The sequence below is a fragment of the Panthera uncia genome, assembly GCF_023721935.1.
Source record: "Panthera uncia isolate 11264 chromosome E2 unlocalized genomic scaffold, Puncia_PCG_1.0 HiC_scaffold_20, whole genome shotgun sequence".
Classification (NCBI taxonomy): domain Eukaryota; kingdom Metazoa; phylum Chordata; class Mammalia; order Carnivora; family Felidae; genus Panthera; species Panthera uncia.
In genome coordinates this window covers 18892704-18920486 of record NW_026057589.1, presented here as the reverse complement: position 1 = coordinate 18920486, position 27783 = coordinate 18892704, and the positions used below count along the sequence as shown (strand labels likewise).

The window sequence follows — 27783 nt, the reverse complement described above, 5'->3', positions numbered from 1 at the left end:
CGAGCAGGGGAGGGGCAGAGAGAGACAGGGGGACACAGAATCAGAAGCAGGCTCCAGGCTCCGAGCTGTCAGCACAGAGCCTGATGTGGGGCTCGAACTCATGAACGGCGAGATCATGACCTGAGCCGAAGTTGGAAGCTTAACTGACTGGGCCACCCAGGCACCCCTGTACCAAAATATTTTATTTAATTAATTTTTTTAAATGTTTATTTTTGAGACAGAGCATGAGTAGGGGAGGGGCAGAGAGAGAGAGGGAGACATAGAATCCGAAGCAGGCTCCAGGCTCTGAGCTGTCAGCACAGAGCCTGGCATGGGTCTCGAACTCACAAACCATGAGATCATGACCTGAGCCGAAGTCAGATGCTTGATCGACTGAGCCACCCAGGTGCCACTGCACAAAAATATTTTAAGTATTGAAAAACAAAACCACAGCAGAATGATTTCAGGGGTTTTCCTTTGACAGTAGGACTACGGGTGTCTTTCTCATTCCTTCTTCAATGTAACCAGGTGTTCCATGATGGCACATGTGACTTTTATAACCAGAGAAAAATATTCACCTAATTCTCTCACTCTTTCAACTGCTCTTTTTTGGGGAATTCACTCTCCGAGTGCTTTGTTCACCCATCTCCAACTCTTTTCCTGCACACACCGCTCTGCCTGCAAGGACAGCTGTCTGTCACGAGCTCCCTCCAAACAGTGCTCCTGAAGGTGCCCGGCTCCGGGAAGCCTTGCCTGAGCACCAAGAGGAAAGAAGGCTGGCCCATCCCCACCTCGCCCAAACATGGTGCCTCCATGTCTCTCTCTGCTCGCCTTGTCCAAGAAAATCCTCAGCCTCTTTGCTGGTGCTTGCCCTCAAGAGACTGTTTCCCGATGTGCCCCAACAGCTGGTACAGCCGACTGTTTGTGTGTCTGCACCTGGCGGCTGAGCTAAACGCCTAGAAGGAAGTTGAGGTAGAGGCCACAGGCCTCATGAGCGTTGGACGATGAGGAAGGTGGTGATGACTCTTCTGCATGTCCTGATTTGCCAAGGGGAAGACTTCTCTTGGCCATTTAAAAACCACCCAGTCTTTAAACAACTTAAGAAGTGATCAAAGGTGTTTGTGCTTAACCTGGACCAGCAACCCTTCCTAATGGCGTCAGCCCCACGCTGGGGAACTTTGGTTGGGAGGAAATGAATGTGAACGAGTAACGCGGATGTAGCACGAAAGCGCGAAGATTTCTCTTGAGTTGATTCGTCCAAGTATACACCCAGCTTATTCCTGAATTGGCATCAAAGTAGAAAAACCTTTGAAGGAAAAAGTCAGTGGGTCTGCAAACATCTGAGGGCTTACCCAGTACCCGACACATCTCAGGGCACTTGTGAAATGCTGTGGCTTTATCAAAGCAACAAACAAATCTGAGTGATTGTTCCTGTAAAACTTCCTGGTCATGCGTTACACCCACATGAAGCATAACAAGGAAGGCTCAGAGGATAAGACGGACCGCCTCGTGGCACCTTCAAGAAAGGCGCGTGCATCTTAGCTCCTGTGACATTTTGAGCTAATTACCCTGGCCTGTGTATGAAACACAATGGAGTTAAGGATCAAGATAAATCGGGTATCCTGCCACAGACCTGTGATGTTTTTGAAACTGGGGGAAAAAAGATTTGGTGCGCCAGCCTTCCTCATCAGTCTGGTATCTCACCTGTCATCTTGAACAAGGTAAACAAACCACGGACATATTTTTCTTCCCCGCAGAACTGCACCCTTTTTCGTGAGTAGGTCTGGATACTGTTTGGCAATTGGCATTGAGCAGAGTGGGGGTGGGGAAGCACTTTTTAATTCCACCCTCTTCTCAAATATCTGAAGTAGAATAATGAGTAGGTGAGTGTCACATCTGTCGACTCTTTTCCGTTCGTGCCATCTGAATGCAGACCTCAGTCGTACTGGTCTCAGGCCACCATGGCTGGCATTTCCTCCCAGCCCATCTCATGAAGGCTGGAGGTGCTGGGATCTCCAAAGGAAGCGTAGATGGTCTTCATTCTGCCATCTCCAGGGGTCACGTTTCTGTTTAATGGGATCCATGAGCTGAGGGTGAAATGGAAAGACTGGGGTGGTGGAGGGGATTTGAGGAACCAACAGGGAAAGAGAGAGAGGAGGGGGTCAGGGATGGCAGGGCAGGAACCTGTGTGTCGTCATTGGGGTCCATGTGAACTGTCTTCCTCGTCTTCCCAGGAGAACATTAGTAAAATATCCATTTCTTGTTGGTACATTATCGACCAACAATCTGTGTGTTGAAGGAATTCACTCGTGCAATCACTCAACAAATATTTATTATTGAGAGCCTGTGAGGCACCAGGCAGTGTTCTAGGTGCTGAGGATACAGTAGTGAACAAAACACACCCAACATAGAACAATGTGGATGAATCTGCAAGCGATTCTGTGGAGAAGAGTCAATCCCCAACAGTTAATTCTGGTGATTCCATTGATACAGCAGTTTTCAAATGATAAAATTTTAGAAATGGTGGTTGCCATGGGTTAGGGATGGGGGAAGGTCATGGTGGGAGACAGGTAGGTATAGTGATAAGAAAGCACCCCACGGAATCCTTGTGTTGATGTGCCATTTGGTATCTTGATCATGGTGGTGGAATAAGGAATCTACACGCATGATAAAATTGCGTAGAACTAAGCATGCACACCAACGAATACAAATAAAACTGGGGGGATCTGAAAAAGATCTATGGACTGAATCAATGTCATATCCTGGTTGTGATAACTATACTATAATGTTACCATTGGAAAAAATGGGTAAAGTCCACGAGGGATCTCTTTTGTATTATTTCTTACACGCGTACATGAATCTTCAATTATTTAAATAAAAATGTCCAAAAAACACCCCCAAAACAAAACCCAACCCCCAGACCTGATGGACCCTACATTTCAGTGGGAGCTAAGTATGGCTTCATGGTGTTTTTGCAGGGTAAAAGTCCAGACCATCCTTCAGAGCTCTGCCCGCTCTGGGGTATTCCATGCAATGTCACTAGAGATTCATTCCTTCCTGTCTCAATACATGTCACTGAATCTCTACTGGTGACTGCGTGAAATCCAGATTTAGGAGAGGAGGCAGGTGCAGAATAAGGGTGGAATCCCAGCTGGCGGGGCTCCCTGCCCTGGTTCTCAGCATTAGGCAAGAACTCCTCATGCCAGCCCTGGCCTGGGCCTTGGTCCTGGATTCTAGCCCCTTGGCCATGGCTAGTTGGGTCACCATCCAACTCCTTAACCCTCTCCTGCAAAGGGGACTGCCACACCAATCTGCTGTCCCAATCTGTTGTACTGGGGCATCTGGCTGGCTACGAACTGCACTCTATTTTATTGCCTTAGAAGAACTTCAGAGAAAAGAAGCCACGTAAAAATTAAATAAGGTTGGAACAGACTTTAACACTTTTATTATTTTATATTATGCCATGCCTTGCATGGAATGACAACAAGGCAATATGCCTTCCTGGCCACAGATATTACTAACAACGCATGGTTGGGAAATCCAGATCTCCCAGATGCACAGTCTAGTCTACTGGAAAGAGGGAGACGAGGGGCAGGAGGAAGGAGCAATGACAAATAGTTACCTGCCTCTTCTCTGGTACATCAGTGGTTGCTCATTCTAAGAAGGCTGATTATGTGCCTTAATACAATTTCTGGGCATGGTTTTATAAGAAAGGAAAAGGGCTTTCTTGGAAATGCTTAAGCTAATCAATACATATTTGATCCACTTTCAAACAATGGTTTTAGGGCCAAAATAAGACGAAAGAAAAGACACTATTTCCATACCTGCGTCTCAAAGCCACCGCAGAAAGCATAAGTGCAAAGGGAAATGAAGGATCCCCCTTCGCCCAGAGAGGAAGCGAGCCCACAGGCCCAACCCACTCAGGTCCGCGGGGCCACCTGGCAGTCTGGAACCCTGTCCGGCTGTTCCTGGGAAGGGGCCTGCTCCCTTGCGTCCCCGTCTGCGTCCGGGATGAATAACCCGTGGAGATCCAGGTGCACCTCTGCGTCAATGGACGCACGAGCCAGTTCTGTGAAACTTTTGGCATCCAGAACAAGCAGAAAAGGAAGCTTCTGGGGATCGGTAGAGACGATGGCCGATAAGATAATTCCTTTGGGGAAACAAAAAGAGACGTTTTGTAGAAGTGCAGACTTGAACTTCCTCCAGCTGGAGGGATACATTTCTCAGCTGTATCTCCCCGTCCTCTTTGAAGGTAAGGACGTAATCAAAACAAAAGGAAGGCAAATTTGATGTTCTGTGTGAGCAGGAGGCAACTAGGAATGAGGAACCAGAATACCTGGCTCCAGCCCTTCTGGGGGCCAGTTCCTTGACCTCTCCGACCCTTACTCCGCTCATCTGCAGAGTAAGGATGATTCTCGCTACCCTTGCAGGGCTGCTGGGACGATCTCTTGCATGGTGAATCGTGAAAGCATTTTGTAAAATATTGTGTGCACTGAAGAATGGCTATCGGACTACTGTTTAGAAAGCCTGATCATCGAGGATTAGTTTCGAGGCTGCATTGAAGCTAATACATGGCACTTAGCTAGACTCAGACTAGTTGCACTCGATGGCATTTGAATGAGCCCAAGGGACTTCATGCCCAAAGCAGCACACTAGTAGCCTCCGCCTTCCCCTCTGTAAAGAAATAAATGGAAATATTCTAAGTATTCACTCTCAAGGGAGGTAGGATTAAATGAAAGAATGCACATAAACTTAACAACAAGTGTTCGTGAGTCCTCCCAAAGCCTTCTGGGCTTCAGGGTGGTTGAGCATAGTCCAAGTTAGATTGGTGTGGATTAAAATTCTAACTTGGTAGGTACGGGGTGTGTGGCTGTAGGTAAATCACATCATCTTCTCAGCCTCTCCTTTGGTGGAATGAACACAATGCCACTCCCTGCTCAGCAGAGAATGTAGGGGGAGCACTGGCCCAGCCAGTGGGAGGCCAGCCTCAACAGGAGGTGCTATGAACAATCCCCCACCTCAGAGATGACAGCAACCTGGGGCCCCCTGCCTGGTGTGCCATGCCATGCATGATTAGTAGGAAGACACAGCCCAGGCAGAAAACCACTCCCCACCTCAGGGAAGCAGCTGGCAGGCCCAGTGGGGCAGCTCGCCCTCCCCTGCAGGTGTGGACAGCCCCACCCGTGGTCCTAGTTGTCCCTGCCTTGGCATCCCCGGAAGTGTGTGCAGAGGATTCTGGGGCAAAGACTGAATCAAGGAGGGAAAAGACCATTTGGTCATGTGGAAATCTACAAAAGAGAGGTGGGCCACAAACGTGCATTTACCGGTGCTCCGAACAAAAGGTACACGCTTAGAGATGGTTAAGAATTGTGTCCCAGCCACTGCAATGAATTCTCAAGTGGAAAGGAAGTGGGCTTTGTGTAGTAAACAATTTAATGTCCCGCAAAGGGAGGTCTGACCTTTCCTCCTGGGAGGTGACCTCTAAGCCCCTGTAATGTCCTGCCTCCTAAGAATATCTTTATTTACCTGGGGCCAGTCTGATGATCTATCCTAGCAAAGCAATTTGGACGTCATCTTGACCTCCAGAGGGGCTGAAGGCTAAGGATCAACCACACAGCCAACCAACCATGTGTACACGACCAGGCACCTAAAAAGCTCTGACCCCAAGGCTTGGGTGAGTTGCCTCGGTCAGTGATATTCCATAGATACTGTTGGAGCTGGGGTGGGCCATGACCTCCTGGGACAACCAGACACTCCACGAATAGAAATCTCCTGGATTCTGTCCCATGAGCCTCTTTTCTTTCAATCTGCATCCTTTCACTGTGACAAACCACAACCCTAACAGTTTTCAGTGTGTTCTGTGAATCCTTCTATCGAAACCCAGGGACTGGGGGACCCCTGAACTTGCAGTTGGTGTCAGCAGCGAGGGTGTTTAGAGGGACTCCCTAACTCACAGCTTTGGACTCAGAAGGACCCGGGCTTCGAAGCCTGGCTCCACTGGCAGTGTGATGTGGGGGATGCGGAGGGAGGGTCACTGCCTCCACATGACGTCTCTGACTGAGGGGGGATCACAAGCAGAATGCAGCAAGCGGGCTCCCCTTCCTGGAGTCTTACCGTCATCCTCGTCCTTGGCACCCGGCATGGGGACAAACAGGGGTTCTGCTGGCCAGCAGTGCTCCTGTCCCCATTTTAAGGATGACTTTGTGAGAACGTCATATTTCAGGATCTGTATACCCAAAGAGGAGAGACATGTGAGCAAATTATTAGAGAGCATGGTCTTCCCCTGAAAACACACAGCAACAATTCCCACAGAGAGGATTAAGCCCCTCGAGTGCAGGCTACAAATGACATCTACCTGGGGTCCGTATAACAGCGGACACGAAAGCAGCTAGCTTCCTCCTCCACCTGTAAGCAGAGATCCTCCTGCCAAACCATAGCTAACACTATGCACTGAATTCTTTTAAAAATAAAAATCCTAAATTTATCTGGTGTTTGACACTACATTGCGACTTTTGTGTGTGTTAAATAAACTAGTGAACTCAATGCAAACATTTAAAGGATAATACTATCCTTCCGTTGTTTTAAAAGTGCAAGTCCCTAATCAACAATAGCCAAAGTATGCAAAGAGCCCAAATGTCCACTGATGGATGAATGGATAAAGAAGATGTGGTATATATATATATATATACATACACACACACACACACACACACACACACACACACACACACACACACAATGGAGTATTACTCGGCAATCAAAAAGAATGAAATCTTGCCATTTGCAACTATGTGGATGGAACTAGAGGGTATTATGCTAAGTGAAATTAGTCAGAGAAAGACAAATATCATATGACTTCACTCATATGGGGACCTTAAGACACAGAACAGATGAACACAAGGGAAGGGAAGCAAAAATAATATAAAAACAGGGAGAGACAAAACATAAGAGACTCTTAAATATGGAGAACAAACAGAGGGTTCCTGGAGGGATTGTGATGGGGGGATGGGCTAAATGGGTAAGGGGCATTAGGGAATCTACTCCTGAAATCATTGTTGCACTATATGCTAACCTGGATGTAAATTTTTAAAAAATAGTAAAAACTTTTACTTAAAAAATAAATAAAATAAAAAACTGGGAACAAAATGAGGGTTGAGGGGGGGGGGGGGAGGGAGGGTAGGGTGGGTGATGGGTATTGAGGAGGGCACCTTTTGGGATGAGCACTGGGTATTGTATGGAAACCAATTTGACAGTAAATTTCATATATTAAAAAAATAAATTAAAAAAAATAAATAAACTAAACTAAACTAAACTAAAATAAAATAAAACAAAATATGAAAAAAAAAACCAACACTGAAGTTTGAGGGGCGCCTGGGTGGCTTGGTCAGTTAAGCCTCCAACTTCAGCTCAGGTCATGATCTCGCAGTTTGCGAGTTTGAGCCCCGTGTTGGGCTCTGTGCTGACAGCTCAGAGCCTGGAGCCTGCTTCAGATTGTGTGTCTCCCTCTCTGTCTCCCCCTGCTCATTCCCTGTCTCTCTCTGTCTCTCAAAAACTGAATAAACGTAACCAAAAAAAAAAAAAAAAAGTGCAAGTCCCTGGACTTCTCTTAATCCGTAACAGACCTGTTTCCCCTCAGGGTGTGGGACAAGTGGGGAGTGGCTAGGGGTGTGTGTGTGTGAACCTTAATTGTTTGCTCTGTACATTTTTGCACTGTTTGCATTTTTTAAAAAAGGTATTCCATTTTATTATTAAAAAATGAAGATGTTAAAGACAAGTGACGCGTGTATAACACTGAGTATAGTCCCTGGGATATAGTAATTGTTCAACAAATCGTAGTTTTAAAAAACAAAATAAATGCTCCGAGTTTCAGCCCTCTGCTCGAGAGGGTGAGTTCCTTGAAGGCAGAGGCTGGGATCCCCCTGTTCACTTCCTTATCCTCAGTGCCTGCACGGTGTAGCACATGGTTGGTGCTCAATAGACATGCTAAATAAAGAAATCAATGGATGAACCATAGCTGTGACCTCCTTCCTGAGCTTCAGCCCCTCAGGTATGGCTCCCTCCCTTGGCTGGCCTATCATTGCTTTCCCTGTATTTTGTCCCCCTGACCTCACTCTCTGATCTGCCCTCTGTCCCCAAAAAGACCTCCCTTTTCTGATCAAGGTCACCCAGTCTGAGATCCTGGAGTTCAGCTTTGCAGGTGGACACGATCATTGTTGGGAGCGCCAGCCCAAATCACACGGGGGTTGGTACCTCGGTTGGGATGGGACTCCAGTGAACTTCGGCCGCAAACACATAGCGGTAGGGCTTCCCGTTGTGAGCATAATTGATCCGAGGCAGCTCTAAGCCTGGAGAGAAGGACACGGCTGATGAAGTCCCCATCACCGCGGGCTGGGAACATCTACCCTTCATGCCAGGCTGGGCATCCTTTCCACAAAAATGGCTCCCTATCCAGGATCCCTGAACTTGCTTCAGGCCCTGGATTAGATCAAGGTTGGTAGCAGAGCAGGGGGAGGGAACCTCTGATAATTACTCTGGCTCTATTAGAAGGTTCCGGAGCAAGGTAAGACAGACCTAGTTTTTTAAGTGTGTAAGCATCTTTAATTATCCAAGATAGAAATCAGAGAGAATTGCATGATTAAAATCAGAGGCCACTGCAATTTTTTTTAAAGCTCTTCAAAAAAAAAAAAAAAAATACTCGTGTGCATGCACATGTGTGGGGGTGTAGACCAAAAAGAAAAACCCCTGAAACCGTGGAAAGGAGTCTCAATGGGGAATAGTCAAACAAATCTGGTGAATTCACGTAATAACATACATAAAACTAATGTTTACAAAGAATTTTAATAATACAGGAAAGTGTCCATATCATAAGAAAAAGTATAAAAGGCTGGTTATAGAATTATCTCCACTATGTTACAAAAGAAGAGAAAAGGTTCAGAAGCACTGCTGGGGTTAGAACTTCCTTGTAGTTTATGTTTCATAGTGTATACCTATGGGTTTCATGTTTCATGAAATTTTTGTTGTACCTATTACTTTTGTAATCAAAAAGACCTGAAAATTTTGTCGATGTACATGCATACATACATGTCTGGTGTGTCAGGTTGAATCTCTAAGTTTAATGTTTATTTATGAGAGGAAGAGACAGACAGACAGAGTGTAAGCAGGGGAGGGGCAGAGAGAAGGAGACACAGAATCCAAAGCAGGCTCCATGCTCTGAGCTGTCAGCATAGAGCCCGATGTAGGGCTCGAACCCACGAACCATGAGATCATGACCTGAGCTGAAGTCACTTAACCGACTGAGCCACCAGGAGCCCTTGAATCTCTAACTTTAAGTGCTGGGATAAAAGTCCCCTTTGTATGAAATATTCCAGGCAGCTGGAGCCAACTGCTGGTGAAAATATAATGTCTGGGAAAAGAGGAAGCAGGCGGGGAGCATCAGTTATCAGGCTCTCGTGCCCCTGCATGGCTGGGAGAGGTGGGAAGATGTCCAGTCCCACAGGCAAGTAGTCGGGAGAGTTCCAAGAGATGTCTTGGTGAATGTGAAGAGGGACCACCCACATACAGAAATCAGAAAAAGATGCCCACAGTTGGCCCCAGACTTCCTGTGGTGCTCCTGGGCCTCAAACCTGGTCTAGGATCGCACCCCACCCCCCCAATCTCCACCCTGTAAATGACTTGGTTATGTAAAATATGATTCATCCCTGCGAATTCCGTGAGGCTATTGAAGCCACGCTCTTGAAGAATCTTCAGGATGTAGGGAAGTTCCCAGGCTATATCCATTAAACGGAAGAAGCCATTTCTAGATATCCTGGATGGTATGGTATGCCTTTTGTAAAACTATAGATCCAGAGGGTAAGGGCTTTGGAGTCTGAGAGACCTGGGTTCAGATCCTGACTCTGCTGCCTATCTGTGGGCAGGTTACTGAATTATCCTCACCTTTGCCATCCTCAGCTCTAAAACAAGAATAACACGTGCCAACACCTGCCTCCCAGGATTGTTCTGGTAACTTCTACTTTGTGCTGGACTCTCACTAGGGTACAGGTTCTCGGTGAAGCGCTTCACGGACGCGAACTCATGTAACGTCAAGGACAACAGGATGAGACTGTCGGGGTGAGATGAGGCGATGTCTGGGGAGCCCTAGAAGAGGGCTGGCATATGCCAAGGAACCCACACCCGACAGAAAGACAATGGGGATTTCCAAAGGGTTGCCATGGACGGAGGGATTACGAGGGAGCTGTCTATTGCCATGCTTCTCAGCATTGCCCAAGTTTGCCACAATAAGCGAGAATTCTCTTCTCAGATGCAAAAAGACCCAGAACGTTTTAAGCCTCCGTCTGCCCATGCCATGTGGCGGGTGAGCAGAGATGGGGGCTAATGCCTTAAGAATTGGGACCAAGATCTATACATTCACTTCTAAAGATGACTCCCAGCGGTGGGGGCCCCACACAGAGCCTGTTCAAACATCCATAAGATGCCGTTTACAGCAGGGGTTCTTATGGGCAAAGCTGGGGTCATCCTAACAAAGTCCCCAGGACGGTGTCCCTCTAGATGCCTGAACCTGGTAGGGGGCAGCTGACGTGGAGAGCAAGGCAAAACCGCGCCCTGCCACCGTCTAGCACCCTCGTTCCTTGCCCGTGTTGAGCACAGACCTCCCCCTCTAAGTCACGCTTTTGTCACGTGCTGGTGATACACTGAGAACAGGAACACGGTCCCTGCCTCATAGGCTCCTAGGGCAGCGGTTCTCAGTCAGGGTGATGGTGCCCCCAGGGACGTTGGCGATGTCTGGACATGTTTTTGGTCGCGCCAATTCAGGGTGCAGGTGCTACAGGCATCTGGTGGGTCAAGGCCAGGGATGCTGCTCCACACCCTAGTGCCCAGGATGGCCCCCGTCACAGACAATGACTCAGCCCCCATTGTCAGGGGTGCCCAGGTTGAGAAGACCTGCCCTTACGGGTACGACTTTTATGGGAGGGGTTTACACGCTGTGTCGAGCCCAGCCTCTCTGAGCCATTTTCTCCTCCATAAAATGGGGCTGATGGCCCCTGTCCCGCAGGGTATTTTCAACGGGTACAAGCAGAAATGCAGTAAGTCAGTAAGTCAGCCTTTGACAAATTGGAGCATTTACAGAGGCCAGCTGTGAAATCATCCAATGAGCACCCCCACTCCCAGTGCCCTCCTGGGAGGCGTTTGAAGATACGCGAAAGAGAACTGTCCCCAGATGCTTTCTACCGGGGCACCCCAAGAGCCTTTCCGTTTGCCCCGTGTCCATGCACAGCTCTCCTGCATCAGAAGGAGGTACTGAGAGGCCTCAGGGGATTCCTGAGGTCCTGCTCCTTCCCTGAGCATCCGGAAGGGAGGCATTTTACCTTCATAAAGCAGCTCCGGCTGGCAGTAGACTCGGTCATCTTTTTCCTTCAGGGCTCTTGCCGTTGTGGATGCCAGTTTGACTACATTTGATCCCACTTCTGCATTCTGAAAGAATCAGTTTTCAAGAAAAAAATCGACCACTTGTTACCCAGAGCAAACAAGTGCTATACCGTGTATGTTTAACAAAGTGGTTTAGGGGAGCCTGCTTGGGATTTTCTCTCATCCTCTCTCTTTCTCTCTCTTAAAGTAAATAAATAAACTCATAGCATTAAAAAAAAGTGCTTCAGAGGATGTCATCTTTCAAAAAAAATTTTGTAATGTTTTTAATTATTTTTGAGAGCGTGACACAGCACGCAAGCTACGGAGGGGCGGAGAGAGGGGGAGACACAGAATCCGAAGCAGGCTCCAGGCTCTGAGCTGTCAGCACAGAGCCCGAGGCGGGGCTCAAACTTGTGAACCACGAGATCATGACCTGGGCTGAAGTTGCTCAGCCAACTGAGCTAGCCAGGTGCCCCTAGAGGATGTCATCTTCTTCTGGCCTCATGTAAACCACAGGAAGCAGCTATTATATTATTGGTATTCTTTTTTTTTTAATGTATATTTTGAGAGGGGGGGGGGGAAGGAGGGAGAGTGAACACACATGCACAATGGGGAAGAGCAGAGAGAGAGGGAAAGAAAGAATCCCAAGCAGGATCCACAATGTCAGCACAGAGCCCAGCATGGGGCTCGATCTCATGGACCCATGGGATCGTGACCTGAGCTCACATCAAGAGTTTGATGCTTAACCGACTGAGCCACCCAGGCGCCCCTGTATTACCAGTATTATTCTCATTCTCTGAGAGGGTGTAGCTCGTAGGTGGTGGGGTGAGCGTCCCTAAACTCCTGGCTCTTTTCTACTACTCTGGGCTACATTATCTTTCACAGGTGAAACTAATGTGCTGGTAGGTTCTCGCTTTTTAAATACTAGGTGATTCACCTGTACAAGGCTGCATCAGTCATTAAAAGGATGTTTATAAAGAGTTCATAATAACATGGGAAATGCTCATGAGAGACTACTGAGAACCGCAGCAAATTGTATACGCAGCCTGAGCTCAATCAGGTAAAAAAAAAATGACACTGAAAAGAGCCTGGGGGAATACACCAAATACTAACAAGACAGCAGGCAGTGGAATTATGGGGACTTCCTTTTTCTACACTTCCCTGTATTTTCAGGACTTTCTTCTATGAAAACCACTGCTGAAATGAAAACAAACAGGCAATCATCATTACTTGGGAGTCAAAGATCGACCAAGGACATTCCTTGGTCTCAACTTACAATCGGACTTTGTTTAGGGTCTTACCCGTCGTGGTTGTAATCCAGGAGAGTGATTGAAAACAATCGATTATTTATTGAGCTTCTACTACTCCCCATTTCCCTACGTAGGAGCTACGGGGCCTTGAGCAAGTTACTTAGTACCTGGGAAGCCGCTGCCTCATCTTTATAGTGAGGTACAGCAGATGTGTATATGTGTAAAGAGTGTATATAAAGAGTGTATATGTGTCTCTAAGTTATTGTGCAGGTTGAATAAAATAATCCCTGAAAACGGTTTACAGGAGGGTCTGGTTAACAGTCAGGGCTAAATAAATGCTAGTTGCAAGCTGATAACACCATCATTGTTTTATTATTACCATTGTTGTTATTATATTACTCGCTATACCACTGGGGGCGAGCGCAGGTCAGAGAAGCAAGACGGAGTCCCTGCCTTCACGGAGTTTACAGGGCGAGAGTTATTGTTATGGCTGACTTCTCCTCATTTAAACTTTTCTCTACTTCCCAAATTTTCCAAGATGGGATTTTATAATTAAATGAAACCTGTCTGAGGGATAGCAGCTTTTTGCCGGGAAGGGGATGCTAAGGTACTGCATCCTATAGCAGCGGGGCTGCAGGGGCCCTTTGAGATTTGCTTAGTTCAACCCCTCAACTTACAGAAGAGGAAGCAGGCCCGGAGAAGGAAGGTGATTTGTCCAAGGCCACAGAGGGAAGAAGAGTTTGGGCCCTTCACACTGCAAGTCTTTCGCTCCAAAGCAAGAGCACTGCAGGCAGTAGGGCAAAGCAGGTACAAAGGCCCTGAGGCCAGTCCCTTCCCATCCTGCAGGTCTCTGCTCAAAACATCCCCTCCCTTGACCACTCAATCTGCAATGTCGCCAAGGCACAGCTCCCAGGAAGGAACAGCTGGATGAACAGAGTGGATGCATAACTCAGTAAGCTTTTCCTTCCACTGTCAAGGTGCAAAACATGTGCTTCACAGGGTGGCTGCAGGAATTCAAGGAGATGAAATGCGTGAAAAAGTCCCGCCTGGCACCCGGCACCTCGGTGCTGTCTTGTAAACTGAAGTTCTGGAATGCCTCCTCCTGCATCGAGCCACAAATCGGCAGAGGCTCTGCCTGGTGCCTTATAGTCACCTGACAGCAACAGGCCTGTTGTGCATGCCCTGGGCTTGTGTCTCGGGGAGTCGGTCTGCAGAGACTTATAATTCTGGCCTGAAACTGGTCAGACTGGTTGAGGGATAAACTGAATTTTTCCACATAGCAGTCACCAACGTGACTCAGCTGCTTTTTGTGGCCGGCGTGCTCAGCTTTGGGAAGAAACAGCTTTCCAGCCAAAATTCAACAAAATCCTACAGGTTTGTTTTGAAATCCCCCAACTCGAGGCAACTCTGTGCGAAGCAGCCATCTTGGTAATTCCCCGAAACACTGGCTTTGGGGTTCAGAAGCCCTGTGTGTGAAATCTGGCTCTCTGGCTTTCTGTGTGAACTTGAGGAGCCTCCCCCCCACCCTCAGCCCCCAGGCCTCCCTGAGGCTGTTCGGCAGTTTGTAAAATATGGGGGCGATTTGTAACTTTTTGAATGGGTGGTGAGCACAAGTGAGGTTGCTTTGACCTGCAGCTGAAGACTGTAGTTACAATTAAACAATGGTGATGAAAACACCTGGGCCAGGGCCAGGCACATTGTAGTTAGTAACTTGAAACCACAGAGACACGCATTCAAATCCCAGCTCAAAATCCCACTGATATTTCTGCAAGTTGGGCAAGTTACTTTCTCTCTCATCCGTAGTCATGGGGATAACAAGCAACTCAGAGGGGCGTCCTACTGATTAGATGAGAGGCTTGCAAAGCATTTAACAGTTCCACAAATTTTCAGGACCAAGAAGTAGAGTGGAGACCCACGTACCCTATGTCTAAATGCGTTGAGCAAACTGTTACATGAAATACCATTTTCTCCCCCTCCTCGATACACAGACCTTCATAACGCAGAAGTGCGCTGTCCGAGAGGGCAACCGCTAACCACATGTGGCTATTTACATTTTCCTTACACTTAAGAACAATTACACATCTTCTTCCTCAGCTGCACAAGGCACATTTCAATGGCACACGTGTCTCGTGGCTACTGCCTCAGATAGAGAATGTGTCATAGCCGCAGTGGACTCTTGCATAGTGCTGGTCTGGAAGGATGTGTGAATTTGGAATTCTAGGACTCCTTGAGTTCTGAGTCAGAATAGGGTGGCAGACAAGGGCCAGCCTCTGGGCCCGGGTTCTTTGTCCCTGTCCCCCTTTCTTCCCACTGCACAGAAGCCCCAGCCAGCACGACCGAAGCCAAGAGCCAAATTCTGGCCACCTTGTGGGTCTGAGGCCTGTACACCAGGGGCACGGCCTGCCTTTAGGAAGACAGAGGCAGGTGCTGGAAGCAGTGTGGGGGCTTTTGGGGGAGGGAATTCACGGATCCCAGGTAGCTGGTTCGTGGCTGGGGAAGGGGAAGGCACCTGGCTGGGTGGGCATGGCCCCTTGGCCCGAAGAACCCCCGACTCTGTGAAGGAGGGACACTGCCAGAGAAAGTCTGGATTAGGGCCCCCCAGTGCCCAGGCCAGAGCAGGGGCCCCTCTTGCCGGGGTCTAAAAGCAAAAACGACATCTAACACAGGTCCCGGCAGATAATGAGCTCTCAATAAATGGCAGCTTTTGAGGTATGGGGGGGGGGGGTGTCTTTGTTTTCACATTTAGGATCAAGACAAAAAACCAAACTACTGAGCCAGGAGTGGAAGCCACCCCTCGTAGGTCCACAAAGCCTCCTCCCACGGTGGCGGCTTACGCAAGGATAGCTGCCGAAAGGGAAGGCTAGTGCTCACGAACCCCCCTGGAGGCAGCCCCCGGAGCCCCGCCGGATGCGCAGGGCGGCCACGGAGCTGTCTGTACGCGCCCACGCCCCTCCCAGCCCGGCCCCGCCTGGGACAACCCCTGCACCGCCCTACAAAAACAGGCCACCGTGCCAAGGGGCCCCACCTTCCTCTGACCCCAGCTGGCCCAAACGCAAGAGAATCTGGGGCAGCCGGGACATCCCAGACTTTTAAGTATACTTCACTCTTGCCCATTCTCTGTGGAGAGCACTTGCCACTTGGGAAATGTTCCCAATGTTAAAGACAGACCCGCGTCCTTTCAGAGACCCACTCATTTCTCATCTGCACGTCACGCGTTCATTGAGTTCAAGTGGTTAAAAGCTTAACGAGGACCCTCCAAGGACCAGGCCCTGTGACGCGCGTGGGACAATTAGCTGACAGGAGGATGGGCTCTGGCTCTCAGAGCTTCACGGGTCCGGTGACTGAACAAGTTCCCTTGCCGGGGACAAGGGTTCAGCAGGAGCTGCAAGTGCCATTGGCACGAATGAGGTCCTCTGAGGGGAGCAATGACCCTGACACCTGTAGGGCCAACAGGAATTTGCCAGACTGAGGTTGGTTCTCCCTGGTTGCAAATTGAAAGCCTCTGTGGGCCGAGACCACGCCCCCCCCCCCCCCCCCCCCTCCAGGTCCTCCACCTCCACCCAGAGGTTCTGCCTTCACTGGTCTACACCGGGGTCCGCCCAGGTGTGGTCTCAGAACCCCCAGGTGAGTCCAACCTGCAGCCAAGTCAGGAGCAGAGGCCTGATCCGAGTAGGACAGGGTTTCAGGCAGGGGGACAGCCATGAGCAATGGCCCCAGACTGAAGGGTGCCAGAGGCAGGTGGTATCTCCTTCGGTCCGTCCTAATAAGCCTTTGGGTAGAAGGGAATTGGAGCTGCCAGACCGGGACATGTCTGCCATGGGCATGTGCTCAGCTTCCTGATTTCAATACGCAGGCAGGGCAACTTGAAAGTGAAGCAAGGAGCCTTTTTAAGGGACAATAAACAGCAATTAAAAAGCGTGGCCAGAGCTACCCTTCCCAGGGCTCACTCTTCTTTGCTGGTTTCAAAGCAGTAGATGGTTCACACGGTGGCTTTTCAAAATCTACATGCTGAACTTCTTAGCTTGGTTCCAAGGAAGCAAATCATTTTTCAAGCACGATAAAAGGCTATAAAATCCCTCGGTGTGTGGGCAGTGGGAGGGAGTGTTTCCTGTCCAGGTTTCATCCCCAGGCTGAGGTCGGCGTGAGGCAGGGCCGGGCCTCGGGATGTGCACCTGTGTGCTCTGTGACATCACCTCCCACCACTGCTTCCCGGAACCAGGACACCAAGACTGGCCCTGCTTGGCCCTGCGGGGCTGCCCAGAGTGGAGACCGCAGAGGCCAGGAGCCCATGTGATGACTTCGTGGAATGTGGCCACTCACTCAACAGCCCTGAACCCCGTGAGGAGAAAGTTCACTCCTTTTTCTCTTCCCGATCTTTCCGACCGGGTCAAGGAGAGTCTGAGTCAGGTGCCATTAGCTCTTTAACACCTAGTACTTTTAGGACTTTCTTCTTAACAAAGAGGTGAAGTCTTGGCAAGCCGCGGTTATCCGACCAGAGAGTAAGACCTCTGCTTTATTGCCACTGCTTCCCCCGGGCTTGTCTTCCGTTTGCAGTGAGCGATGCTCTCTTTCCAGTGACTAGTGTCGGGTTACCTCTCAAGAGGGAGATGGTTTAAACAAAACACGATTTTGTAAGGGTTAAATTGAGGTGATAAAAATGAAAATTGGGACAGAGATAAACCAATGACGGCAGATGGGGAAATGCCGACAAGACAGGAAAGAACCCCGACTCCGGGACCAGAGAAACCTGGGTGCACACGCAGGCCCCATTGACTGATGGGAGCCCGGCAGTGAGGTGGGAGGAGGCTCCCTGGGCCTTCTGTCCGAGCGTCTTCCATTTCCCAGGCCTGCAGAGGGGGACCCGTCTGGGCTCTTTCCAGGTGTTAGGCTGCTGGGGAGAGCAGGAGAGTTGCACCTTTACCAGCTACGAGTATGCACGGAGAGACAGGCAGGTGCCAATCATGGCTCTGCCACTTGGGGCATGTTCCTGAACCTCTCCGGGCCTCGGTTTCTCCATCTGTAAAATGAGGCTAACATGAGGACCTCTCCCATAGGTTGTTTTGCTCATTAAGTGAGGCAAGGAAAATGAAACGCCTGGCAAAGTACCCGGCACATAAAGGGCATTTAGTAATAGGAGCCACCAAAATCGAGGTGAATTGGATTTGCTTTCATTTAAATTAATTAAGTCGTGAAGTCAGTGAGTTCTGGAGCCAGAAGTCTCTGTAGCCTCTGGGAGCATCACCCTAATTGAAGATAATGTCTGGCCTCGTGGTCATTTTTAATGCAAGACGCGGACGATTCAATAGCAGGGCATTAGGTGAGTGAATAGTGACGAATCCCGGCCTGGGACCGTCACACGAATATTTAAAATGATGTTGCAGAAGAGTATTTAATGTCATGGGGAGATGTTTAGATACACGTGTAAGTGAAAACAGTCGCACACAAAACAGTATGCACATAATCCTCCGTGAAAAGGAAGGAAGGGCTGACACACGCTGCAACAGAGACGGACCTCCGAAACACCGTGCTGAGGGAGGGCAGCCAGCCGCAGGGGACCACCTGGCGCGTGGGTCCACGTACATGACGTGTCTCCAACAGGCAGATCCTCAGAGAGAGGAAGGGGATGAGTGGTTACCTAGAGCTGGGGGAGGGGCGTGGCTTAAGGGGCGCAAGGTTCCTTTCCAGGGTCGCGAAAATGTTTTAAAATCCATCGTCGTGATGGTCACACAAGTCTGTAAAGATACTAAAGGCAACTGAATTGTACACTTTAAATGAGTGAAACGGGTGGATGCTATGTGAAATTCTATCTCAATAAGTCTATTGAGAATTCTGCGATCTCCTCTAAAATTAAGCAATATATAAAATATACGTATATATTTCTAAATTTTAGAGAAGTCATACTACACAGAATTTTTAACTGCTTTATCGAGAGACATATTCATGTGTATGTGTGTTAGAGCCACATATACACAGATACATCGACAGATGTACCAATATGTCTGTCTAGCGAGAGACTTTGGAGGCAATACAAATATATCTACAGTAGGTCTGTGGGTTTGTTTCCTTTTTATCTAATCTATATTTTAAGTTTTTTTTTTTTTTAATGTTTATTTATTTTTGACAGAGAGACAGAGCATGAGTGGGGGAGGGGCAGAGAGAGAGGGAGACAGAATTTGAAGCAGGCTTCAGGCTCCGAGCGGTCAGCACAGAGCCCGACACGGGGCTCGAACTCACAGACTGCGAGATCATGACCTGAGCCAAAGTCAGACGCTCAACCGACTGAGCCACCCAGGTGCCCCTTGAGTTTTTTTTTAACTTATTTTGAAGGCAGAGAGGGAAGGGGGGAGGGAGGGAGGGAGGCAGCAAGCGCGCGCAGACACAAGTTGGGGAGGGGCAGAGAGAGAGGGAGAGAGAGAGAGAAACCCAACCAGGCTCTGGACACTTAACCAACTGAGCACCCAGGTACCCCTCCCTAATCTATATTTTCTAAGGCTTCTGCTATAAACACGTATCATTCTTGGAGAAACAATGAAAAGATGTCTTTAAGAACAGCTCACTTTGGATTTCAATGTCAATCAAGCCGACGCCAAAGTAACTGCCCACTTGGGCTCACGACGCCCCAGGAATGAAATGGGCCCCCGTCCCGCCCATTACCTTGTCCACATCGAGGGGCACGGCGAACCTCTGGAGGGTGGGAACGGAGGTGAGCCTGGAGTTCTCCTCAAAGTCCTGGTTCAGGTTGGCCAAGTGGAAGAGCTGATAAAGGCTGCCGTCCTCGTAGGCGATGACGTCAAACACAAGGCAGCCGTCCTCTTCGTAGGCGTTGACGTGATGAAACACCACCACGGGGTCCGTGTAAAACTGGGTCGGCACGGGCTTCCCAGTCCTTTGGTCGATGATGTGAATGTAAGTCTGAAAGGAGACGCGCATCCAGGGGTCAGCCTTCCCTCTGCTGGCCTGGCGCTGTGGCATCGGGTACGGGACGGGATGCGGCCCTGCCCTCCACTAGCTCGTGACCCTGAAACGTCCCCTGTCCCAGAGTCGGCCACGCAGAAGCTGAGGACACGGGAGCTGCCTGCCGTTACACGTCTGTGATCACCTCCTTCAGATGGATCGGAGGGAAGCTTTGCCGCTGGAGCCTCTGCACCACCAGGAGGACTGCCTGGAGGAGTCCCCGAGGGTGCGCTGTCCCCTCCCCACCCCCTTCACTCGACTCCAGGTGGGTGGCAACTACGCAGCTCCCTGGCAACAAATGGCCAAGCTGGGGAGAACTGGCCAGTCCTCTAGCCCTCCCCGGGCTCCAGCCACAGCTGGATCCCCTAAAACCACACCAGCCCTTCGGGGGCCCCTCTCCCGACCTCCTGGTTTGCCAGCTTGTCGCAGCAACCTCCTTTACCCTGGGGGCTGCAGCGGGAGAGACCGTTCTGGTGAAGGAGCCCCCACGGGTATCTGCACACGCCTCCGGCTGTCATGAGGTGGTATCACTCTGGGTGGTAATTAGCCATATCTGCAGCCCCACTTGCCTAATCCAAAGCATGTGTGGGGTTCTTCCTTCTGGCAGCTTTGGCCCAGCCACCCTCCTTCCGAAAGGCAGGGCGGGACTGCTCCAGGCTGTTCCCTGGTCACCTCCTCCCAGCGTATCCACCTCTTTCTCTCCTTCCCCAGAATCTAGCTTTGAACATTAAGTGGGAGTGCAGAAGAGGAAGGCTTTGACAGCCTACGGGCGGGGGGTTGGAACGGGCAGGTGACTACAGAGGTAATTATTTTAGCTCTTTTCTTCTCCATGATCCCAATTCCTGGGGTCAGGCACAGGAGCTTTTAAGAAAGCTCTCTTCTGAAAAAAATTTTTTAATGTTTATTTGTTTTTGAGAGACAGAACAGGAGCAGGGGAGGGACAGAGAGAGAGGGAGACACAGAATCCAGAGCAGGCTCCAGGCTCTGAGCCGTCAGCACAGAGCCTGACGTGGGGCTCGAAGCCACGAACCACGAGATCATGACTTGAGCTGAAGTCGGATGCTTAACTGACTGAGCCCCTCAGGCACCCCAGAAAGCTCTCTTCTAAATGCATTCTAAAACCCTTCCCGGGGCTTTCTGCCCTGCCTCTGGGGGCTCGGTTTTCCCACTGTGGGATTCTCTGAGGGCCACGGGATCTCCAGGGGCTGAAGAGAAAACCCAACTACCGCTAGCTTCCCTGCTGGCCCCCTTGGCCCACTGTTCATTCCAAAAATAGAGAGAGAGGGTCTGTGACATAGGAGACACTTTTTCAGTAAAAAGAGAATAAAAGCAAGCCCTGCCTTCATGGAGCTTCTATTCCAGTGGGGGGAAAGGCCAGCAGTCAATGGTCAAGTAACGTGCCAAGGACAATGAGCACCACTGAGAAAAATGAAGCCGGGTAGGGGATGGAGAAAGCCTGGAGTGGGGTCTATTACAGATTGGTTCATCACGGAAGGCCTCAGGAATCTGGACTCTGAGGAAGGAAGTGATCTGGGGAAGGATATTCCAGGTAGAAGGGACAGGAAATGCAAAGGCCCTGAGGCAGGAATGTGTTAGGCTGGTTTGAGATACAGGAGGACCAAGAGGGAGGCTGGGTGAGCAGGAAGCCAGTGGTTGGGATGTAGACATGTGAGGATTTGCAAGCTGGTCAGTGAAGTCTTGGATCTTATTCTGAGGAAGGTGGGAAATCACTAGAAGGCTCTGAGCAGAGGAGGGACCTCACTCTCCTCGTGGAAGAGGACAGGTTTTAAAGAGGTGGCCAGCTGCAAACAGGATGCATAGTTGCATACGTACATAAAGACGTCCATAATGGGCAGAAAGGGGAGAGGGATGTCAGAGCATTGTAGTGGTTCCCTCTGGAGAGGGCACTGGCCGTGAGTGGGGGGAGAAGGGGCTTGATACGTTGCTTTCTATACTTGGGTATTGTTTGAATAGAGGACACTAAGAATTAATGGGTATTTATCACAAGTAAACGTTGAGTTATTTCAACAGGAAGTAAGTACACACACATATCCATGCATAGATATATTCATATGCATACAAATGTACACACATATGCAGACATCCATATATACAGGCCTGCATATACACAAGTGCAGACACACACGTGTGCACACATCCATGCTTTGAGCACACAGGTGTGCCTGAATGGAAGCTGTTTCTGTTTACCACTGTTGGAACGCTCTATCATTACGATGTCTAAATCACCTCTGGCTCTGCTTCCCTGACATTGTATAGTGGCTGCAGGATGCTGAAAGGGCCTTGTCCATAGACAGTGGAAGCTGCAAGGAGCCCGGACATGGGTCAGGACTGAGGAGTGGCCCTCGGCTGAGGGGGCCGCCTGGCTGATGAGAGCCGGCTTGCCCAAGGGCACACACTCACCCAGGGACAGTCCACTCTACTGACTCAGTGACTTGGGACTTGGCTCTCTTGCCCTAACTCAAGACCACTCTGCAGGACCATCCAGCTTCAGAACTCTCTGGAAGCGTGGCTGATGCTTCCGGGGAGACTGCCCGGTAGCTCACTTCCTCCCTCCCTTGGAAACCCCCTGCATGCTAACCTCCATCTCAGCCTGCTTCCCGGGATACCCCACTCTGGCCATCCTGATGTTGCGGGCTCGGCCGACCCAGTGGGGGCTGGGGGTCTTGTCCAGGCCTTACCTGGTCCTCCCTGTGGAAAGCCAGGCAGGAAGCCCAGTTCACTCCCCGGATGTACGCAGTTGACATCTTGAGGACGTCCAGCTTGAAAGGCTGCTCGAGGAAAACGATGTAGTTCTCGGTGACTCCGAAGCTGTGGTAATAGCTCGGGGAGAGGAGCGAGCGGGAGGTGATGGAACCGAACACCTCTGTGTGCTTCAACGGGTTCTTCCCCTTCGCGTCCTCTAGAGAAAGGTAAGCCTGAGGAGCAGTGCGGGGCCTAGCTGCCCCCAGACAACGCCACGATCACCTGCAGCTGAGCCTTTCAAACTGACCTGGTCACTAAGAAGAGCCTTTGGGTAAGAGCCAACAAGTAAACCGATGAAGGGGTTGCTGTCTGACTGACACAGGGGCTCTGGTTGTGGGTTAGGGCTTCTCACCAAGGCCTACCCGCCTCTCCTGCTCTGTAAGACCCAGTGCTACAATCTGCAAACACTGAGCCACAGAGCTAGGCTTCTGGGCCACGGCCCGCAGCGCAGCCTGGGGGCTAAGCCCAGCCTCCACCTGCTTCTAGCATCGAGGTTTCTTTGGAACACAGCCACACTCCCTTCTTTCACAGGGTCTGAGGATGCTCTTGCTTTGGAACTGCAACGGCGTTGTTCAGTAGTTGTGACAGAGACCACACAGCTGCACAGCGTCAGGTATTTACTCTTGGACCCTCTACGGAAAAAGCTTGTCAGCCCCTACCCTGGAACAATGCCTCTCGTGCACACGGATTATCCGGGATTGTGATAAAGTGTGGAGTTTGACCCAGTAGATGGGGCCGGGGCCTGAGGGTCTGTATTTCTATTACAGCGCCTGAGGGATAGGGCAGCTTCCCAGGCTTCAACTTTGCTTTTTGCCGGGGACCATCATCTGATACATATTTCGTAGGGTTTCCATGAACTTCTTTCGGCACTGCGCATTCCCAAACACCTGGGAGACTAAGTACCCGTTGTGATGTGGGGCTGCTATATACCTTCTGATGATCCAAGCAGGCTGTAGGGTTCCCATTTTACAGATGGGAAACTGAGGTGCGATGGAATGGGCCCATCATTATGGCCAAAGGCACAAGGTTAAGCCAAGAAGACCCGGCCCCCCGCTGAGCCTGACTGCCTCCTCTGTTATTAGCGAGAACAACACTCCCAGAATGAAGAGAGAGAACAGAATGCAATAATGGGGCAGCCCAAGCTCCAGGGAGCTCTTATTCTCCTGCAAGGGTGAGTCACCATTGGCCAAAAGGTCTTCCCACCCAGGCCTGGGGCTCATTTATAATGAGTTACCTGCAAGCGTCCCCACCTTTCTTGTGGTCACCTGTGCACACCATAAACAGCTGGCTGGTGGGAGGGGTGCTGTGGGGTTGTGGGGTGGTTCTTTTCTTCACCAAACAAATGGAGCACAAAGCAGACCGAAATGAAAAGTACCCTGGCCTGGGAGGCAGGAGGCGGGCGTGAATCCCAGGGAAGCCGCCAGCATAGAGCAGGCGATCAGAGAGGAGCTGTTGGCAAGATGTAGGGGCTCCTGTGAGCTGTGTGGTGGTGGGCATGTCACCTGATCCCCCTGGGCCTCATCGTCCTCCTTTGAAATAGAAGGTGTTAAACTCAAATGCCTAGACCTCCCCTAGGTCTGACGTTCTAGGATTCTGACTAGGCCCTATATTCCTCTATTGGCTTAATTCCTGGGAGTTCCATTTAACAAGAATACACTCATTGTGCCTTCTGACCTTAGGGGCTCCCATCTGCCTGGAGCCTGGTAATTAGCTCAGGAGGTGCTACAGGACTATGACGGAGGGCACCAGCAGGGGTCACACATGGAAGCCACTTGCCCTAAACTTGTAAGTTCTGCCCTGTCTCCTGAGTCCTGTGCAGCCACCCTCGGGGGCCTGGTTTCCTGGGTGTGGTTCCCAGGAGGGTCCTGGACAAAGAAGGGCCAGGAGCCTCCTCCCTCGGGAACATGCAATCACAATGGGCCTGGGCTTTGCTCCACATTCCTGGCCTTAAATGGAGAAGGTTCAGAAGGCCCAGAGAATGGGGTGGGGGTCTGAAAGGCTGACAGTCTGAAGCAGGGCTGAGCCCCCACAACGACACTGGGAGCCTGGCTTCAGGGGCTGGGATGAGAGTGGGCAGCACAGCTTTGGCATACAAAGTTTTGTGAGAAAACTAAAAGATATCAATGGAAGGAAGGAAGGATGGATGGAAGGATACTTGATGGGTGCGTGGATGGACAGACGGACAGTTGGATGATGACTGATAGGTGGATGGATGGATGGATGGATAGGGAAATGGGTGAATAATGGGTAAATTAATGAATCAATGAACTGGAGCCTAAAGAAAAACAGGTTAGAATAGTAAAGGAACTTACTTCTTCCAAAAGGAAGTCCAGCCACACCTCTTTTCTCCTTTAGGAAAAAAGATTCAAGGTCATCTGAATCACCCATGTAGGAAAGTGTCAGATTGAGTCTCAGGTCATCAACAAAAATCAGAACTCTTTGGAAGGAGCCACCCTTGACATCTGTGTTTCATCATATCCCCAGAATGACCTACCTGGTACTGTGGCAGGGATCTTAAAGATCACATATTTTGTCTTCCCCTTGTCCATGATGGATGTGCCCATATTAAGAACATTTCCAGCCGCATCATAATGAGGATGCGATGTTGCCAGATTTACCGCCACGTAATTGCGATAATCCACCTGCAAAATGACAAACACCTGGTTTTAAAAAGGAGGTGGGGAGGGTGAGATGATGAAAAGCTGGCCGCTTCTAGATTCAGAGTGATGATGGCTACCATCTTGGTCTGAAGGTAAGGCGACTTCACCTTTCAAGAGGATGTTTACTCTTGAAACCTGATATGACCTCAGGGGGAGCCTCCTACAGCAGAGAGGCTGCAGGGGAGCTGGTGAGCTGTATGCTCTTCCCTGCCCCCTGGCCCTGCCCCCTGGGTGTCCTCAGCATGGAGGCAGATTGCCTGGCCAGAGTGATGACCTAGGCAGAGAGGCAGCCTTAGCGCTAATCTTAGCCACTGCTCGGTGTCTTTCTGGTTACATCATTTAAATTCTCCCCTTTTGCATGCCACAGAGGCATAAATCTCCAGGCCTCTCCCATAGGATTATTCTGGGAACAGAGTTATAAAAACACTTGGTCGAAGGGAAACTCAACTAACGAGCTCCATAATGACCCCCCACTCCCAACAGGGCACAGCCATAGAATAATGTGTGGCCGGGGGAACAACTGTCTTCCTTTCCTCTCCAAGAATAGCACAACCTCCGGCCAGAAGTCAGCCAGTACTTCATGCTCTCTTAGTATTTCCTCTCTGAGGCTTTGTGGAGAGCATACGTTGGTTGGACCTATGCTGCCCAGCTTCAAAGGTGCTGGCCATAACTTCGCAGCTATGAAAAGCACTCCCTTTACCAGATCGTTAAAATGTACTGAGGAGACAATGAGGCTTTGGCCAGCCAGCTGGAGAAGAAAGTGGGTCTATTGATTTTCGTGAAAATGTTGACTTGATTCTGCCCGGGGAAAGGCATCTGCTTGGGGATTTATTTCCATCCCCTCGCTCTCTGCCTAAGGCCTCCCTCTTCAGGTCAACGCCAGGTAGGGCTGCTAGAGTCTGGGCACTCTGGTGCCATCATTCATTCCAACTCCCATTAAACTTCCCACTCAGTGCCAAGACGGTGGACAGTGTTATGGGCTGAATTGTGTCTTCCAAAAAGATCTATGTACCAAGGGTTAGGGCTTCAACATATTTGGAAACAGGGCCTTTGTAGATGTCATCAAGTTAAAATGAGGTCATTCTGGATGGAGGTGGGCCCTAATCCAATGATTTGTATCTCTAGAAGAGATTAGAGTGATGCATCTACAAGCCAAGGAGCACTGAGGATTCCTGGCAGCCACCAGCAGCTGGAAGAGGCATGCCAGAATCTTCCCCTAGAGCCTTCAGAGAGAGAGAGAGAGAGAGAGAGAGAGAGAGAGAGAGAGAGAGAGAATGGCTCCACGGACACCCGGATTTCAGACTTCCAGCCTCCAGAACTGTGAGAGGATAGATTTCTGTTGTTTTAATCCACCTAGTTCATGGTACTTTGTTTTGGTAACCCTACAAATAAACAAGATGAACCCACAGAGTCCCAACCCTATTAGAATCTAGTGCTAAGTGTTGTGCTGGGGAAATTCAAGATCCGATGGCTTTAGAGGAGGGGATGCTCCTGTGAGTTCCTGCAGGCCAAATGACCCCACTCAGGTCCCTTTCACAGACCAGGAACTGATGCTGGTTACACATTCACTGGTACCTTCTCCAGGGTTTCCAGAGTCTGTGGGTTGATTTTCCTGATGTAATTGGTCTCTGTGGTCGCATAGAAGTCTTCTCCACACTTCATGATGTTTATCAGGCAGTTGTCTGTGAAATCAGGGATGGTATGGGACAAGTAGGAAAAAGCTCTGTGGAGGAAAGCAGATCAATAGCAAATCACTGGCTGTGTCTACCCAGCTGGAAAGTTCTGCATAAGATAGCTTTAGTTTCCCTACCATTTAAAATGCTCTACTTCAGGGTCTCAAAGACTTGAGGAGTCTGGAGGACTTGGGTATCAAGTTGCCCAAAGATACCCCCACATTGAGTTAGCTAAGACATGAGTCATCTGGGGAAAAGATGGCCACCAACTGAACCCTCCTGGGCTCTCAAAAATCCATTGGTCTCCCACACCACAGATATCAAGAGCTGGTAGGTTGTTCTGAAGTGTTTTAAGAAGCTCCACAGAAATCGTATGTACCCATCCATAATGGCTCCCAAAGACTAGAAAAACAGCTAATTCTTGCTTTTGGCAGGAACGAGAACCCTCTGAATTTGTCCAGGAAATTAGTTTTCTTTTATTTTCTTTAAAGGAAAGCAAACAAATTGTGAGATTAAAAACTCATCATTAGTTTGATCAGAAGATCCGGGATCCATGTATTGGTTAGTGCTCCCCCTACTGGCAAGCAGTGAAGCAGCAAAGATGTCTCACAGATGCTGGTTTTGCATTCATTTCCTCCCCCTCCCCTGTTCCTGCCTGGTTCCTCCCCACACCTGCAAACCTGAGTTCAGTGCTTGCTGTGCGCCAGCCCCAGCACTGGATCCTGGAACTGGAAAGATGAGGTCAGTTCCAGAAAAGGAGAAGCAATCTTCTGTCTCTGGGCCAGCGTACTAACACATTTCCTAACTCTCCTAGATCTGAAGAGTATCAGGAAGGAGATACGGACAGCAGGTCTGATTCCCTGGCCAACAATTTAGTTGTCAAGGGTGTGACACATTCAGAGTCATCAGAGCGCAGAGGATTTGAAATGTAGTCAACAACAACAACAAACTCTTCCATATCTCTTTCTCCCATTTGCCCATTTCCCTCCTCATAGACCCTACGAGTTTCTCTAGACACATATAAGTACAAATAAATCTACATTTCTTCCTGCTTTTTTTGCACACTACACCACATATTATATGCTCTTTCTATACCTCATT

General features: G+C 49.6%; 1 protein-coding gene across 3 annotated transcripts in view; it reads right to left on the bottom strand.

Annotated features, from left to right (window-relative positions):
- Positions 1 to 1773: 1773 nt before the first annotated feature.
- The window catches only part of BCO1 (beta-carotene oxygenase 1), a 59272-nt gene continuing 33262 nt past the window's right edge, over positions 1774 to 27783 (bottom strand). For all 3 annotated transcript variants that reach the window (XM_049622886.1, XM_049622887.1, XM_049622885.1), the window contains 8 exons: positions 26585 to 26732; positions 24844 to 24991; positions 22286 to 22506; positions 19287 to 19544; positions 11343 to 11448; positions 8230 to 8324; positions 6094 to 6205; positions 1774 to 4129 (listed from right to left, as the gene is read on the bottom strand). In XM_049622886.1, coding sequence (XP_049478843.1) covers positions 3900 to 4129; positions 6094 to 6205; positions 8230 to 8324; positions 11343 to 11448; positions 19287 to 19544; positions 22286 to 22506; positions 24844 to 24991; positions 26585 to 26732 — 1318 coding nt within the window. In that variant the 3' untranslated portion in view covers positions 1774 to 3899. The remainder of the gene's footprint in view (positions 4130 to 6093; positions 6206 to 8229; positions 8325 to 11342; positions 11449 to 19286; positions 19545 to 22285; positions 22507 to 24843; positions 24992 to 26584; positions 26733 to 27783) is intronic.